The 19,140-nt window shown below is 43.5% G+C and overlaps 1 protein-coding gene across 1 annotated transcript; it reads left to right on the forward strand.

Moving 5' to 3' along the window:
• Positions 1-419: 419 nt before the first annotated feature.
• On the forward strand, positions 420-16,578 carry LOC103729049 (zinc finger protein 39-like). The gene is given in 6 exon segments (XM_029560582.1): positions 420-756; positions 1,255-1,483; positions 6,915-7,041; positions 9,120-9,212; positions 11,916-13,327; positions 13,330-16,578. Coding segments are annotated over 6 exon segments (2,319 nt in total). The 5' UTR covers positions 420-433; the 3' UTR covers positions 13,465-16,578.
• Positions 16,579-19,140: the final 2,562 nt, after the last annotated feature.

A 19,140-nucleotide genomic window follows, 5' to 3' on the forward strand; every position in this document is an offset into this window, starting at 1 on the left:
ATATATATATATATATGCTTGTCCTAAACCTTGGGTAGTCCCATAGATCTGTCAATTGTTACCTCAGTCTTGTAAGAGGTAAGCTCTATATTTTTTAAAATGTAATTGTGTGTGAGGGGAGGGGGGAGGGGGAGGATGTTTGTTTATTCGAATGTGCTTGGGTGTGTTCACATACCCAAAGAGTTCAGAAGAGACCACTGAATCCCCAGGAGCTGGAGCTACAGGCTGTTGTGAGCCACCTGACGTGGGTCCTGGGAACTAAACTTGGGTCTTCTGCAAGAGCAATATGTGCTTTTTATCACTAAACCATCTCTCCAGCTCCTAGCTCGGCATTTTTTTATTATACAGTTTTTCCCTGCATAGTGCCCCAGTGCCACGATGCTCACCAGGATCACAACACTCAAAATTGTGCCGTTCACATAGTAGGGGACTTATGGAACTGGGTTCAATTAGGAACAAAATCAGTAGAAAAGGTTTTGACAAGGAATGTGCTCTTGGGAAGTTGGGAACTGACTCTGGTTCCCCTTCCGCTCCCCAGGCCCTGCACTCTCGGTCCAGGGATATCAAAGGGCATAGCAGAGGAGATAGAATTCATTACAGAATAAGACGAAGCACTGTCAAGAGTGAGAGTGCGCGAGGACCAAGCGGCCCACCGCCTCGATTGACATTAGAAAAACAGGTTTTGCGTCACATACATACATTTCTGGTATTTCTGCCGCAGCTTCCTGAGGAGTTTTCTATTCGGGATATTGACAGGTATGTTTGGATTAACCTATAAGAATGGGGGTGATAGTATGTCTTTGACTTTATAATCTTTTAAGCAGTTTAAAATGTCACATCTATCCAGAGCAAGAGATATATCTCAAGTTCCCTTATCAAAAAGTAAATAAATAAATGTGACATGTGACAAAATAAATTCAAAAGAATCTTTTTAACCATATTGGTGAAATATAGGAAACGGCCTTTCCTCGGTGGGCTTCCTCTCTCTCCTGCCTCCCTGTCTGTGGTATTTTAAACTTGGGGAGAAGCAATTGTGTTGCTACCGCCCTCATTTCCGTGGTATTCTGAATCCTAAGGCGGGCCACTGTGGGCCTCGGCCCTAAAGCTGCTTCCAGGGGAACGGGGGCGCGGCTGACCGGGCCGGGCCGTCCTCGGTGGCCCGCGGCCTGACGACGGTGTGACCCGTCCCGGAGGCCGCAGCTCGGCAGCACTCACACGGCGGGAGCCACTCACGGGCCCCGGATGCTGCTACAGCTGCTCCGCTCCGGCTCCCAGCGCACCCTCCCGGGAAGCTTGGCGGACACGCCCCAGGCTCGGCCAGCCCCGGAACTGGCCAGTCACACCGTCGCTCCGCGGCGCGGCAGGCTACGCGCACTTCCGGTCTCTTTCTGGCGCCGCCATCTTGCTTCCGGCTCTCCGGCCGCCGCCTCTGTTCTTGCTCGCCTGTGCGGAGATCCCTAGGGAGGCGGACCCGGGCGCCCAGGTGAGTACCGTCCCGGGCCGAGAACCCGCTAGAACTGGCTGGCGCTGGTCCTCGTGCCCTTCGGTGGTGCGGTGTGCAGATGCTGCGGGGCTCGAGGCGCCTGTGCGGGGCTCAGCTGTGCGCTCTGTCACCATCGGTCCCGGCAGTGCTGGAGACTCCAGGGTCTGTCCTCACCGCCTCCCTCTTCCGGTCCTGACCCAGCTGCTGTGTGTGTGACGTCACCTGTCTGCCATGGTGTCTATGATGTCACCTGTCTGTCTGGTGTCTAGGATGTCACCTTCCTGTGTGGTGTCAAGCATGTCTCTTGGTCTAGGATGTCACCTGTCTGCTGTCTGGGATGTCACCTGTGTATCCTGGTGTCTAGGATGTCACCTGTCTGGCGTCCTGGTGTCTAGGATGCCACCTGTCTTGTGTCTAGGATGTCATCTGTCTGGTGTGGTGGTGTCTAGGATGTCACTTGTCTGTCTGATGTCTAGGATGTCACCTGTCTGTCTGGTGTCTGGGATGTCACGTGTCTGGTATCTAGGATGTCACCTGTCTGGTGTCTGGGATGTCACCTGTGTGGTGTGCTGGTGTCTAGGATGTCACCCAGGTCCTGTGTGGAGCATCCTGAGGTGTGGGGTGAGGTGTGAGGAGTGTCGGAGCCCCGGGCTGAGGCGTGTCCTGACCTCCCTTCATTGTGAAGCCTCTCCACTATTTCTGTGTGTCGACCTCTGTCCGTAGTGCACTGTATGTAGTTCTACACACTTGTCCTGGGGAAACTTGAACAAAAGTGTTATTCACCTCAAGGCACTTAGGAAAGACCAAAGTAAGGAGTCCCACCAGTTTGAACCAATAAATTTATTGGGCTTACAGAGTGTGGGTGACCCCAAACAGCATCACCACCAAGCCCCACCCCATCATGGGGATGGCCTTTGGCGGCTTTCTCATTGAGCCCCACTTCCAGTCAGGTTTCCATTTTCTGTGTATTCTAGCATACTCCCCTTAGCTTCTAAGGAGGGTAAGGCCCAGTAGGCAGTAATGTTTGCAATTCCAGGAAAGGAGCCCTGTGACCCTCCTCCACTCCTTCAGCTGTGCAGTATCAATGGCTGCATTGCCATTACCATAGCCGTCCCGATCCGGGTATCGTTTGGCTTATTTCAGTCTCATGGCCCTGGTCAATCTCTGTTCCAAGATGGGAACTAGATGATGATTACACCCAGAGGAGAAAGGTGGAGTACAGTAGTGAAGTGCAGCAATTTTGAACAGTGCGATCAGTTCTTGTTGGGAACATTTGTGATTCCTGAATCCTGTGGTAACTATACTTTTAGATTTTTTTTAAAGATCCTTGATGTTTTTTAAAGTAAGTCTGTAAGCAAGGTTTGGTAACAGAGAACTAGAATCCCACCAAGTTCCCATGAAAAATATCATTTGAAACTACCGTTGTCACACTGAGGCTCTGCTGGCCACAGCTCGTGAAATGGCAAAGTTCCAGGTCACTGTGGGAGAGAGCGACGAGACGGTGTGGATGCAGGGAGATTATGGTGCAGTGGTCCTGTGGAAGCGCTACAGTGAACACTGTTCATTTTGCCTATACAGCTTTGGAACAAAGGGTTTAGATTGCACAAAGCATGCTTCTTACAAGATTTAAATATGTGTTGTGGGTAGAGTCCTGTTGTATTTGGTACATCTGTATTGACAGGAAACTAAATATTGCCCACATATTTTTCTATAATTTAATTTCTATAAGTGCATAATGGTCATTAAACATCCATCCTCAAAACATTGCATTATTCATAATATAGTTGCTAAGCAAATAGCAAATATTGTCATTAACCTGTGAATAAATTATGTCTACTCTCCACCAATTAAAAAAATTGTTGTTCTTTCAACCAGATCTGTCCTGCCACTTCTCAAGTGTAATAGACAGTTTCCACAGGGGGAGGCTTGTTTTTCGGTTGGTTTTCTAGCTTTTTTCCCTCCAAAACTGTGTAGAAACCTTTGCACACTAGAATCCACAAGGCATGTAGAAGGCCTGTTGACTTCTGTTCGCCTTCTTTTCCAGCTGTGATTGCAAGGTGCTCTACATGCCTCAGAGGGTTAGGAAAATGAACACAGCTGTGGTAAGTGGTGTAGTTATGCCTTACCTTGTTTTACGTTGTATTTTAAGAGACTTGTGAGAGTTCCTTCATTAAAATTGAAATGGAAAAATAAAGATTAGAGAACTATACACAGCCATAATAATCAGTGTTTTGACATAACCACATCATAAGTCCTTAGAGTCATTTAAACCATGTGCAAGGTGGCTTCAGGTTTTTCTGAAGCTATACTACAGAGGCCTATTTGTTGTTCTCCTTGGATTGACCCTGGGAAGAGAGCACCATCAATTCTCATGGCCTGTAACATCTAAACAGGCTCCGTGGATACATGGCATGATAATGTAGGCAATGGTTTACTCCCATCCCAGAGATAAGCACCACATTCAGCAGTGTCCAGAGTTCTCTAATGCTGAAATAGATCAGTCCAAAAGAATTTCCATACTTGCTAAAATCAGGTAGTTCCAGACAGCTTTTGGAAGATCAAACTTAATACGTGATAAGAATTTCCACGTGAAAATCATCAGTAGTTTCAAATATGGCAGAAGATTTAAGTAAGGCAGAGAATATTTAGTGTTTGGTTGTAATTTAAAATCCTAACGAAATGTGGAGAAGTTGATTTCGTGTGGAAATTCTTGCATTTTCAATTTTTTAATTTTTATTTTTATTTTACATGTATTAGTATATTGCCTGCATGTGTATAAGCTCACCCATGTTATGCACTGCCCACAGAGAGCAGAAGAGGGTGTCAGATTCCCCTGGAACTGGAGTTACGAGTGGTTGAAACTGCCATGTGGGTGCTGGGAATCGAATCCAGGTCCTCTGCAAGAGCAGTCAGTGCCCTTAACCACTATCTCTCCAGCCCGCATTTCAATTTTTTTTTTTTTTTTTGGTGTGTGTAGGGGTGTGTGTATATAGACCTGAAGTTGGTAGATGTCTTCCTTGATTACACTCTATTTATTGAGGAGTTCTCTAGGGTCTCACTGAACCCGGAGTTTGCCAGTTCTGGCTAGTCTAGCTAGTGGATGCTCTGGGATCATTTGTCTCTGCCTCCTGAGTGCTAGGATTACAGGCTGCCGCCATGCCTGCCTAATTTTTATGTGGTTTCTGTGGATCTGGACTCTGCTCTAAACACTGCAAAGGTTTGATCCACTGAACTGTCTCCTCAGCTCCCCATTTGTTTCTGTTTCTGTCGCACCTCTGGTGTGTCCCTTGTCCCTCATAACAAGATTATTTCTGTGTGCACTTTGTCCCCTTACATTCCACTGTAGACGTCTGTGCTTCAGCATGCTGTGATTTCACTTTCCTACTTCTCTGTAGCTTGTAGCGTTGGCTCAGCTTTCAGATCACAAATTCAGCTCCTATATAGCTGTGTACAGGTACCTCAAGCTCTCCTGTCAATGAAAGTCGCATCCTCCATTCTTCCCTAGATATGTATTGTTACCAGTCTACTGGGTGGCCTTAACCAAGAAATTAGATAAGAATCTGTAAGACTGAAGGACTTCCCATGCTCGTGACTGACCATGAAATTCTATAGATATGTGTATATGCTTAAATATATATGTACACACATACACACACACATACATATATGTGTGTATTCGGTTTTGGTTTTTTTGAGGCAAGATCTCATGTTTTCCGTGGCCTTGAACTGGTCAGTTAGCCGAGGATGACCTTAGATCTTCTTATTCTCACTGCTCTAGTCCTAGGATCACAGGCATATAACACCATGCCTGGCTGAAATATATTAGTAAATTATGTAGTATTGAAATTTTCTGTTTTCCCAGAGTAAATGTTAGTCTTTTGCAGTTCCTGGGTTCCTGTCTCCTCCCCAGCCCCTGAACATTAGTATAGTTCAAATTCTCCGTGTATTGTCCAAAGCTTGAAAGCCATTTCAGTCAGTTGGATGAAGTTGGTACCACTGAAATTTCTAATTCTTTTGTGTTCTTTGTAGAATTTTGTTGTGAGTTCTGTTTCTCCAGTTGCCTGTTAGACACTCACACATTTGATGACAGAGACTTCAGACAGGTTTGTCTGAGATCAGCTGTGGCTCTTCCTGTCGCGGTGCTTGTCACATAGCCCAGCTTCAGTTTATGGTGTCAGTTCACATGCACCTGTTTACGTAGACAGCTTGGAAGTAAACTCCCATTTTACCTTAAGCAGACAGAGCTAATCAGTACAAATTCTATTCGTTTTTATTTTCCTGCTCTCCCTGTGTTTTCTTTCTGTGGTGACATCTCAATCCCCTGTTCTTTGTCTGTGATCTTTGTTTTGTTTTGAGATGGGTCCTGCTACACAGACCTGCTTCAGCCTTCAGGTGGTGGATCCCAGGCTTTACCGTGTGTCTGGCTCTGATTCTGTGTTCTTACTGCTCTGTTTCCTGGTGTGTGGAGATTGTGAGGCATTTTGCCCCTCTTCCGCCTCAAGCCCGTCCCCATTCTCCTTTCATGGGACAACTTTCAAAAGGCCAATTTGTTTTGTTTTTTTTCCCCCAAGACCCAGACTATAATTCCATGATGGAGTGTTTTAGTTGGTTGGTTCTTTATTTTTTGTTTGTTTGGTTGGTTGTTTTGGTTTGGTCTGGGATTTTTGGAGCCAGGGTCTCATTGTATAGCCCTGGCTGACCTGGAACTCACTATGTAAACAAGGCTGGCCTGGTGCTCAAAAAAGTTTCCTCTGCCTCCTGAGTGCTGGATTAAAAGTGTGTGCACCACGCCCAGCCTGGTTGGTTTTTTGTTTTTTAATTTATATTTATTTATATTTTATGTGCATGCATGCAAAGCATGCATGCAATTGCACCACATGCACACAATGCTTCCAGAGGCCAGAAAAGGGCATAGGAACACCTGAAACTGGAGTTACAGATGGTTGTTAGCCACCATGTGGGTGCTGAACCACGTCCTCTGCAAGAGCAGCCAGCGCTCTTAGCTGCTGAGCCATCTCTCCAGGCCCTGTTTTTATTATGTTTTAAGTAACCAGTTTTCTCTGCTTTTAGGACATTAGTTATTGGTTTGTTTCTTTGTGGGTTCTAGCAGTTTGTTTGGTTTAGGGAGGACATGTAAGGGTGCTGTGGGTCTGCGTCAGTTTATAAGTGTATTATGGGTAACACTGACGACTTAAAATTTCAGGGGCGGAAAACCAAAGGTTCATCGGTTACTTACTCATGTTTTCTCCCTTTGTCACTTAGCACCAAGCTAGCACATAGGCTAGGCATTTTGCAGCTTGTTTTCCTTGTATGATAAGAAAGCCCATAAACTGCATCTTATGTAAGACACACTCACATAGAGGAGGGAACTCCTGCACACTGTCTCTAACCCAAGGCTGGGCTTGGGCTGAGGAGAAATGTCTCGTTTCAGGAGTTGGTGTCGTTTGAGGATGTGTCTGTGGACTTCAGCTGGGAGGAGTGGCAGGACCTGGATGATGCTCAGAGGACGCTGTACAGGGACGTGATGCTGGAGACCTACAGCAGCCTGGTGTCCTTGGGTAAGTCTTCAATGTCCAATTGGAAGCAGAATCCTTATTGGTAAATCCAGAGCCTCTTCCAAGAGTATTTGTTTTCCTGTGCTGGTGTCTGAACCTAGAACCTAGAACATGCTTGGTAAGCTCCCTACCCCTGAACTTGATCTCCAGCTCATTTAGTTTCTAACTGACACATAGTAATTGTGCATATTTATAGAGAATGGTGTCATTTCAATCCTTGTGTGATGTACATAATGATCAGTAATTTGCAAGTTAAGGAGCTTAGATGCAGCATTTCTTTTTATTGAGAGTTTTTGCAATGCTTCCTATTATTTTCAGGCCATTGTTCCCACTTACTCGCTTTTCTATGCTGTACAGTAGTGGCAGTGGTGTCTCCTGTCTGCCTGTACCCCTGCGCCTGTTAACCATCTCCTTTCCAGCCTTTCCTCCCACACACCCTTCTTAGGCTCTGGTAACCAGACCTTCTTTCTGTTGCTTTAGGTTAACATCAGCTTCTAATTGTGAATATGAAGCGTCTCTTTGTGCTTGACTTCACTTAACACAACTGTCCTTCAGTTTTACCTGTGCTCCTATGAGGAAACATTCAGGACCTTTTAGTAGCTGGCTGATGCCGTCCTGTCAGTGTTTACCACATCCTCTTACTCCATCTGTGGATGGATTCCTAGGTGGGCTCCCTATCTGTCTTCTGTACATGGTGCTGCTGTAAATCTGCATACTCCGCTGAGGCGGATTTCCTGGGAATGGGTCTGCATTCCCGGGTTTTCTAGAACTGTGTGGTGGGATGCAGCTTGTCAGCCTGGCAGGGCAAGTGCTCTTTCCTGCTGAGACATCTTGCTGGGTCTGGGCCTGGGTTTTGTTAGCCGTTTTTGTCAGCCCATACCTTCAGCTGAGAATACAGTCCCTTTACGTTGACAGTTAACGTTCTTGCCAAAGCCTGTTGTCTAGGTTTGGTGTTGCGGTGTGTTTCTTCACAGTCTCTGTTCTTCCTCCTTTTCCTATAAATCCTTGTTGTTTGGTAAATTCCTCTGCAGATGGGGTCACTTCTCTTCAGTTTCTCTTCTGTGCATCTGCGCTGTACTTGAGTTTTGTCAGTTTGTGCGTTTTCATCAGTGTCCTTCGGTTTGTAGTGTGATGCTCCTGTCATTTCCTGTTAGGGCATCTGAGGGTAATGGTTGCTACCATTTGTTGCTTATATTTGAAAGCCTTTATTTCTCTTTCATTTCAAAAGCTTTAATGTGACTCTAATGGGCGTTTAATAAGTAATGCAATGTTTTTCTCTTGCCTATCAAAAAATTTATTATTTTAATTTTCCCTTTAAAAATAATTACGTAAGCTCTCCCTTGGTGGGTCAGTCTTCGTGAACATTCCAAGGTCCTACGTTAGTTTCCCGGCACTGGGAAGATAAGCTTGTGCCCCTGGCTGGCTTTCTAGGTGGTTCAGAGCCCTGACCTTCTTTTGTTCTTTTCACGTTTCGATTGTATTACTCCTTGGATATTGAATGTTTTTGTTTGAATCTATTAGGTGTACCTAAAACTTCCTGTACCTGAACATTTATAACTTCCATTTTTCAGAGTTTTCGTCAATCTTGTCATTGAGTCAGTTTTTGTAGATGTCTGTCCCTTTCTTCTCTGCCCAACCCTCCATAATGTGGGTGCTGTCTTGTTAGGGTCTGTGTCCCAGATCCTAACGTTTATTTTCCTTTTACTTCAAAACACCTGGCTTCACCCTCATGCATTCTTTCTTCTGCCTGATCATTTTCACTTTTGAAACTTCCAACTGAATTGTTTAAGATTTTTGTTGAAGATATTCTTCCTCTCCATGAGTTGATTGGTCCTGTCTTTTCTTTGCGGGCTTTTTCACTGCGCCATGAACTGTATTTCTGACTGCCGCATGTTGTCTCTATTCTCTTTTATTGCCTTACGTTTCCTTTAAAAATTGTTAAGTACATGATTCAATCCATGAAGAACACAAATGTAAGTTTTCTCATAAAGTGTTCATGTTGGTCCAATCATTGCTGGGAGTCTGAAACCAATATTTTGTCATTTGGGGGGCAAAACTTACATATTATTTTCTGTTACTAGATCAGTGCAGTACCAAACCTGAGTTGATCCTGAGGTTGGAGCAAGAAGCTGGGCCATGGAAGGCAGGAGAGGCCCCATACCCGAACCTGCCAGGTCAGTGACTGTGTCCAGGGCAGGGAGGCAGGTTGTTGAGCACTCACCACACATGTCCCCCTCCCGTGGCCCTTCCTTTCCCCCACTTATCTTCTGAGGTTCATCAGATTCTATTCAGTGTGTGGCTCTTGGGCCTTCTGTTCGCTGACTTACTCCAAATTCTCATTGTACATTGCTCGTCGTCTTTATATGACGCCTCATTTTAAGCATTTATTCATATTTTTATCTGACTCCTCATAGTCTGTTATCGTGTGACCAGCAGTGGTGATCCCACAGGCTCACCTTGCTGTGTTCAGTCAGAGAAATATTTGGCACTGAAAGAATATCCCCAAAAATATGTTTTCTTAACTGGATGAATGAAAGAAAAACACAGGCCAGTTCTAAGGCAAATGCAGTTTTAACGAGTTTGGTTTGTTTTTTGTTGTTTTTTAACTAATATTAATTTGAAGACTGTTGTTTTCCAAAGTCGGTATGTGTTGCACTAAATTTTTTTCCCCTTTCCCTTCTTGGGAAGCTTGCTCACATGCCCTCTGAGGCCCCAGGGCTCACAGACTAGCATAAGACATTTTTAGTTTGGGGTTTGTACAGTTATGACATTTGGGAGGGCGTGACCAACAGAGAAATGGCTTCTTGTGACCCACACATCAATCAAGCCTTCCATTAGCGTTGGTCCACACCCCCCGTGGACCACCCCACGGTCTCAGTGTCTCATCTCGCCCTCCACACCGTTTGCTCCCAAGTTCCAAAAATGGCCGCCAGGCTAACCCTCCATCTGGCCACTCCTCATCTCACAGCAGCTGGGTGACTGCTCCACAGCAGCTTGGCTCCACCCCTCCCCTGTGGTGCCCACTCTCACCCATGCTCCCCCACACTTTTCAGAGGAATGAGTAATTTCCAGGCTACAGTATGTAATTCATAGGTATAAGTAGATACACTAGTTTCAGAGTGGTATGTATTATTTTATTAGAGATTCAATTTGATATAGTAGGTCTAGGTTAATATTGAAAACAGTTTTCAGGCACGTATATGGAATTCGAATATGGGAAAAGATGTCTAAAATCAAATAGCACGTGCCAAGATATCAGAAAACTTATTACAAAACTTGAGGAGCACCTTGCAGAGACACATGAATAAGGCAGGGCAGAGTGTGGTGGGACAGCCAGGAGATCTTAGACATGGAGGCCAGCTGGACCAAGGCTCTGCTGTTGAAGAGATTGTCACATCTAGCTAGCCTTCTACCTTTCTCATTGTGGAAATTACTCTTAAATCAACAGATGCAATAAATTTGTACAGGGCACTCCATTTGCTATGAAATTTTAACCCAGTGGCAGCTCCAAAGTACAAATAAAGCATGAAGAAGAATGAATTTATAAGTCAAGGTATAGATTCCCAGAGCTAGTGTAGAAATGCCTGAGTTGTTGATCTCAGAAGTTGGAAGGGGAAAAAAAAAATCAATCCATAATTTCAATATTGTGGGACTAGCTTGGTATCCAGAACCAGATCCTTGAGTGCAGATAGGACTACAGATATTCTCTCTCTCTCGCTCTCTCGCTCTCACTCTCTCCTCTCTGCAGTCTGAATTAACCATAACACTCTCTCTCTTTCTCTCTCTCTCTCTCTCTCTCTCTCTCTCTCTGTGTGTGTGTGTGTGTGTGTGTGTGTGTGTGTGTTATGGTCAATTCAGATTGTGTAGAACTGTGGAAGCAGCTATAGGAAAGAAGATAATTTGTATTTGCAAAATCCTGTAGGTGTCTCCTTTAGTTCCCCAGGAAAGTGTAAGACCTAAGCATGTATGCATACCAATGCATTCTGCAACTTCCATTCCTAGTTAAGTCACAAACAAATGGATTACTCCCAACTCCTACAAGTATTGACTCGGGAAACCCATTTCAAATCTGAAAGCACTGCAAAATAGAATGAAACCATACCTGCTGTTTTGTTATTCAAATTTTATTTTTATTTTTAATATGTATGAGTGTTATACCTGCATAGATATAAATGCACCCATGTATGCAGTGCCCAGGGAAACCAGAAGAGGGCATCAGATCCCCTGGAACTGGAGTTATGGATGATGTTAGCCACCATGTGGGCATTAGCATTCAAACCCCAGTCTTCTGTAAGAGTAGCCAGTGTTCTTAACTGCTAAGCCACTCTCCAGCCCCCCATACATACCATTTCAAAAAGTAAAATCTGTAGAAACATCAAAAGAAATGACAGATAAACGTAACAAGTAAACTCTACAGCCAGGCATTAGGTATTTTCCCTGTCTCACCATGTTTCAAAAGAAAACAAAGAAACAAGCTTGAACATTATCAATTATATCTGTATAATTCAAAATTACTAGGAACAGAATCCATTCACATCAACAGGATTCATTCACACAAACTCACCAATCTAGAGCACATGTCCACCCATATCTATCATCATGTCTTGGTGTTTTGTAATCTTCTTAAAAAGAGAATTGTTTACTGTTTTATTTCATGTGTATGAGTGTTTTGCCTGCATGTATGCGTGTGCACCATATGTGTGCCTAGTGCCTGTAGAGGACAGGAGAAGGCATTGGAACCCTTGAAATTGGAGTGATTGTGAGCCAGCTCTACCTGTGTATAATCTTAGTTTTCAGGAAGGCCCTTTCCATCTTGGTGTTAGAATTCTACTAGGGCATCTGTGCTCATTGGCATGGCTGCTTTTATTTCCTTCCAGTGATGCAGAATGTGAAGAGCCTGGACAAGGCCGGACAGGACAGTCAAAAGAGATATTTGTGCCATCTGGTAATCAACACCTCATCAACTGAGGAGAAAGTTAAATTAGGAAAAATATTTAATATGAGCTCAAACCACACTTTACATCTGACTTCGAAGAATGGGAACTCTTCTGGAATGAGGTCTGAGGCATGTACTATGTGGGAGAATGTGCATCTCCCAAGTGAGCCCAGTGCGACACAGACTCCAGAGAAACTTGATCATCTGAGTGCAGGTGGGCTGTCCTGCAGACACCCTGGGCCTCCTAGTCAGGGTCACAGTGCTGAGAGTCGGGGACAGCATTTTCAGTATTACCAGCATGGTAAAGCCTTTCACAGGAGCACCGCATGGACACGTGAGGTGTTTCCTTTGGGCAATCTCTCCAGTAAGTTTGGGGAGTATGGGAAAGCCTTTGAGGAGTTAGCTCTTACTACCCAAGAGGGAGTTCAGGAAAGGGAGGAGGTCTTTGAATGTAACGTGTGTGGGAAATCATTCTGTGACAAGTGCAACCACACTCAACACTTAAAAACATACATAAAAAAGTGTGATAAATGTACTGATTGTGAGCCAACATTCAATGCAAAACCAGGCCTCATAAATCATCAGAGAATACATGCCTGGGAAAAGCCTTGTGGATGTAATGAAGATGAGATACATGTTTGTCAGACACCAAAACAAAGTGTTAATCAGAGTATCTTAAGCAAAGAGAGTAACTGTGAGAAAAGTTTTTGCCCAAACTCAAATTTCAGTGCGCCCCAGAAAACTCACACACGTGAGAAACATGAATGCAAGACAGCTCCAAAAATCTCTAACAAGAAGTCTAATGTTCATCAACCTCGAAGACGAAACAGATGTGGGAAAACCTACGAGTGTAAGGTATGTGGAAAACCCTTTAAACACACACAAAACCTCTATTTACACTACAGAACTCACACTGGTGAGAAACCCTATGAATGTAAAGAATGTAAGAAATTTTTCAGTGTGAAGTCAAATCTCAGTGTACATCAAAGAACTCACACAAATGAAAAACCCCATGAGTGTAACGTGTGTGGAAATGCCTTTAAACGGAGGTGTGACCTAACTATACACCAGAGAGTTCACACAGGTGAGAAACCATACGAATGTAAAGAATGTAGGAAAACTTTCAGTATAAAGTCAGGGCTCATTGTACATCAGAGAATTCACACAGGTGAAAAGCCCTATGAGTGTAACGTATGCGGAAAACGTTTCAACCAGAAGTCCAATCTCTCCACACATGAGAGAATTCATACAGGTGAGAAACCATTTGAATGTAAAGAATGTGGGAAATCATTTAGTGTCAAGTCATATCTCACTATACATCAGAAAACGCACTTAGGTGAGAAACCCTGTGAGTGAAATCTGGATCAGTCCTCTGCCAGAAGTCAAGCCTTGGCAAACATCAGAGAGCTCACAAAGGTGAGGAACCTTCCGAATGTAAGGACTGTAGAAAACTCAAGTCTTTGTCTTTTCTCCACGTGCATCAGAATTGAGAGGTGAAAAGCTCCTATTTGTGTAAAGGATACAGGAAATCTTTCCATTTTAAGTCATGTCTCCGAGTTCATTAGTAAACTCAGACAAGAAACCCTGTCAGTGTAAGGTGTGTTCAAACGCTATCTGCCATTGGAGAAGTCACACAGGCAAGAAACCCTTTGAGTGTAATGTATGGAAAAACTGTCAGAAATCAGTTTTCAGCACACATTGGAGAATTCACAATGGTGAGAAGCCCTAGGAGTGCAGTTATATGAAAAGCCCCTTTAATCAGAAGTACCACCTCTGTGACCTTCAGAGAACTCACAGAGGTTTGAAAAATGCAGGAAAACGTTTCAGACATGTGCATCAGAGAAGTTTGAGTTTGAGAAGTACTTGTCAGTGTCATCTTTGTGGAACTGTCACCTGCCACATAACCCTATACACATCAAAGAGGTACTGTGAGTGTAAGGACTGTAGGGAAATTTTCCAAGAAAGGTTACATCCAAAAGTAGAAAGGCAGCCTGACGTGGTAGCACATGCCTTTAGTCCCAGCACTCAGGAGGCAGAGGCAGGCAGGTCTCTGTAGATTGAGGCCAGCCTTGTCTACATATAGAGTGCCAGGCCAACTTGGGCTACAGGGAGACCCTGTCTCAAAAAGACAAAAAAGTGGAAAAGCATCAGTGTGATGGTGCACCTGTAATCCCAGAACTCGGGAAGCAAAGGCAGAGGCAGGTGGATCTCTGTAAGTTCTGGTATATATAGGGAGTTCCAAACCAGCCAGGGCCACATAGTGAGACTCTTTTTTTAAAAAACAACAACAACAACAAAAAACAAGCTTTGTGAACAGAAAGGGAGGTCTCAAGAGAAGATGCAACGCACTGCACATCAAATCACACATACAGCTAAGTAACTGAGTGCAACATATGCGGAAAACCTTTTCCCAGATGTCAGACCTCAGCAATCATTAGGTAATCACACAAGTGGGTATCTCTGTGAATGTGGAAAAAAATTTCATCTGTAAGTCATCCTTTACTGCATACCAAAGCTGACACATGAGATAAGCCATATCAGTTCATGTGCAAAACTTTTTATGAAACACCCATGTTTCTCATTTCGTCCATCAGAGAACCACACAGACGAGGAACCCTGTGAATGTAAAGACTGAAAGACTTCTGTGAATTTAGAGTGTAAGAACTATTTCATATTCTTGGTGTATGTGTAAGAACTCACATAAGTAAATATACTCCCACATATGTGAGTTTAACAAGCAGAGAAACACAAAGTCAAACGTGTGCACATCCGAAATCCCCCACATCTGAGAAACCATAAGAGTGTAATATACATGGACACACCTTTTACCAAATGGAAATGCCCTGGAGAGCTCACAGGCTAGAATTGCATAAGCATAATACATGTAGACAACCCTCTTGTACGATGTTGACCTCCACATCAGAGAATTCATATGAGAGGAATGCTGGTGGTTATGTGTATGGAGAAGCCTTGTATCGGAAGACCTCGGCAGCCATTTGCATTGACACAGAGGAGACATCCTAAGTGGTTATGAATATGGAAAACATTAGCGTGAGAAGTCATGAAGCAGACTCCATCTTCTCACAAAAGTGAGAAGGCCTATAAGCAGGGCCTTTGTTTGCTCCCTAAAATATGCTTTCTTGCTCTATGACTTACAGCCTGTATTGTGCAGTGAGTCATTTGAGAGGCCATACCTGAGCTCTGTAAGAATTTTAATACTTGTGATGGTTCACTTCTCACCTACCTCATCCCCTAAACCTTGCAATATGTTATCCCCAGACTTTCACATGTAGCCTAAAGTGCAGGTAAGATTATCTTGGGGGAGGGGCATATATAGAACAACAGTGATTGAAGGATATTCTTATTGGAGAGAACAGAGGTCTTACCTGTGAATCTCTTTGTATGAGTGACAACATTCTATGTGAGCTGACCACAATGCAAAGCCATTGTAAACCCATTTTAAAACGTGTTCAAACAAGGCCCTCTATGTTAGGAAATTCACTCGGGAGAGGGGCCTTTGTTACTGCCTTTCTATTATCAAGCCATTTTGTGGAGGAAAAGAAATTATGGGGAATTCCAATAAATCCTAAATGTCTTACCTGGCACCAACACTGCATTATGAAATCTTTCCACAAGACGTTGAAATTTATGTGTAGCAGAAATCATAAAGGTAGATTGTCACAGTTTCCTAGTGTTAATTATATGAAAAATATTTTTGAATATCCGTATGCCAGAAGAGAAATCTGTACAATGCTGCCTGATGTGGTTTGGTCTACATTTGGGGACATCTGTGGTTGTTAGAGCTGAAGTTTAAGAGTTCCTGCTGGCACTGGTGGATACCAGGGATGCAGCAGAGCTGCCAAAAGGGTGCTGTGTGTCTTTTCCTCGGGTGACATGAACAGATGTCTACTCACCCCAGACAGGGCACAGAGAAACAGTTCTATCAAAGTCTGACTTGAAAACTCCCATGAGTTTATTGGTGTTTCAGGAGTACAGGTGAGTATACTTACAGAAATGTGCATGGTTCGAATGCGGCTGCATCACCAAAAAGCTCACCCCTGCGTGGGCAATGACTCATGGAAAGTGAAACATTTGCAGGCAGCTCAGGAGGTCAATTAACAGATCAGAGTGTCTTTTCCAACAGTCCTTACCATCTTTATAAACTTGGAGAGGGAAGGGCCTTGTGAATCTTGTAAGTTTCGGGGACTTCCTGAGCCTTATAGGTTTATTTCCTGATCTTAATGAGCCTTTCTCTAGGATCAAAATGCTTCAGTTGAGAGGATATTGTTGCACAACCAGACACAACATACCATGATGTTATGTAAGGTTTGTGTGTAAGATTTTATCATGTTCGCAGATGTTTTCTGCACGCAGAGGTATGCAGTAAATACTGCACTTACTGTAATATATATTGTATTCTAGTCTGTTTACATCTTGCATCAAGTGGTTTGTATTTTCTTACTGAGTCTTACATATCTAAAGGTGTATGGTGGTTGTCACCAACTAAGTGTTTTTCTAACATGGTGATATCTTAAAGTGATCCAGTGTTTGTAAAAGAAAAAAAATCTGGATATAAAAACATGAATAAAGATATTTTCACAGCAGTCTACGGCCTGATTTAGACATTTGGGAACAGTGCTACTCAATCTCCCTCCTGCTCAGAGATGTAGTCTTGGAGGAATAGTTTCCTTTTCCTCTTTCTCCTGTCTTAAGGCATCAACTGTGCTGTGTAACTGAGGAATATGTGTAGTTGCGTAAAAGGAATAGAACCTCCCTCAACCTTCAACCTGCATTGCCAGATTAAATACTTCAGATGTTACCTAGGATTGATAAACATTGTATCATCTAAACATGATACTGAAAATTGCCATTTACAAGTATATTCTAAAAGTTGGAAGGCTGCAACACAGTGTCGTTTGACTGCACAACACCATCAGTACTTTTCAGACTGTTGGTTTGGGTTTGATCCGACTTCTGCATACTCTGGGATTTATCTCAGCTGTGCTTATAATTATCTCAGATCAGCCTTTCCTCTGGTGCTTTGTTTTTAAAGCTAAGCCCATGAACCAGCTCTGTTGGCACACTAGGGGGGTTTCATAGCATCTCTTCTAATGCTCCCAGAAGACAGATGGAGACTTGGAGGAAGCAGGTGCTCTGTTGCACATTGATCTTTGCGGTCATGGTGCCTGACTGATGATTGTGTCCCCTGCTGTGATTCCTGTGGTTGATGCATGCAGAGTTGTACAGCCAGTGTGATGACGGGGAGTGCAGTGGGCTATCTTCAGTCATCCACGGCGTTTATAGAAAGCATTAGGTTCCTGTTGGCAAATAAGCAACGTCCATGCACTTACTGGCTCAAATAATAAGCTTTTTGAGCATGGTGCTGTACCTCTATGGTCCCAGGATTTGGGAGGCTGAGATAAGATAGCACATTTGAGGCCAACATAGGCTACATAGGGAGTCAGGAGATCCACATGCCCTGGCTCGCTCCCCTCCCCCCATCATTACAGGAAAATCAGACATCGCTTTGCATCGTCCCCTAAAAGCAGCCCTTCTGCCCCTGGTGATACCTTATTGGCAACCCCCAGATTACAATCATAGACAAATTCAAAATGCACAAATATAAGGGGAATTGGTTATGTGGTAAAGAAACACAAAACATGAACACATTATAAATATTCCAGAGAATAGTTGATTATAGGCCAAAAAGCTATTTCAGAAAGAGAACAAAACTTATGCTTACATAAAGTTAGGGCAATGTCAGTGTGATAAAACTTAACTGTGTGCCCTACAGCATACACAGTGAAACAGGATGAAAGGAATCTTCAAAGCCAACATTAGTCACATTTTGTGTTGCTGTGACAAAACACTTGAGAAAATCCAACATAGAAGGAAATGCTGCCTTCACCTTTCAGGCAGGTGAAGTCCATGTCTGGTTGTCTCCCTTGCTTTTATACCTGGCATGCTCACTATCGGCCATGGCAGAGACATGCTTTTTTATCTCCTGGCAGACAGAAGTCAGACAGGGATAAGTGGAGTAAGGCACATCCATCCCAGGTCACCATGGTGCTCACGCTTCTTCCAAGTGGGTTCTGCCTTCCGTTCCAGTTACCAGTTATCTTCACATTCTTTTTTTTAATTTTTTAAAAAATTCTTTTAGAAGCATTTCATTACAGCTTTAACATACTCAATAACAGTTTCCAGAACAAAGATACATCTCTCTCAAAAGTGGTTATAAAATTTTTAGGTTCACTGTTGAATTAATACAGTTATATAATATTGAACTCAGTATAAGCCCAGTAAGACATAAAATTGAATGAGTTTTTAACCTTTAAAAAAAGATCTCCACTAAGCCGGGAGTGGTGGCGCACGCCTGTAGTCCCAGTACTCGGGAGGCAGAGGCAGGCGGATCTTGTGAGTTCAAGGCCAGCCTGGTCTACATAGTGAGTTCCAGATCATCTGGGGCTACAGGGAGACCCTGCTTCAAAAAGAAAAAAAAAAAAAAAAAAAATCACCATTTCATTTTAAAATATACTCTTTCTTACAGAAAGACTCATTGTTTTTGCTAATAACACTGAGATGTTGGCGCATGTGTCTCTAATCTGTATGTATCTGATTATTACTAGTCATGGTTGACTGCACTTAGATCCTTGACACCTGTGTATGTCTATAAAGTCATCGGGTAGATTTCAATGGTAATGTTTATCACCTCTACTAATTAACATGATTTAAATTTTTATGCTTCCTCAAATATAATTCATTTTTTAAAATTTGTTGATCTTTGTGTGTGTGTATATATCACACAGAACATCGCAAACCATCTTATTCAACTATACACCCACTTCCCAGATGGCACCCTCCCATAACCTCCCTTCCCCCACTTACACTCTGTTATCCCTGCTATTCTCTGCTGTGTTGTCAGCACCCCAGCTGTTCCCCACTACTTGTCCACCTGGTGAATCTAGTCAGCCTATCTAGAGGTCTTTGTTTTAGGAAGGTCAGCTGTTCCTCATCTAGCAGCAATCAGTTGTCCATATTCCTTTAGATAAGATTGGGGTCAGCTGTTCATTTTCCCAGTTCTATGCTGAGTTACTGCCTGGGAGTCTTTTGGGCCACCCTGGCCAACAACTCAAAGGAAGGTATCTCCTGTCTGGCATTGTTTCTTG

This window comes from Nannospalax galili, unplaced genomic scaffold, assembly GCF_000622305.1.
Source record: "Nannospalax galili isolate Female #2095 unplaced genomic scaffold, S.galili_v1.0 scaffold1812, whole genome shotgun sequence".
NCBI lineage: Eukaryota > Metazoa > Chordata > Mammalia > Rodentia > Spalacidae > Nannospalax > Nannospalax galili.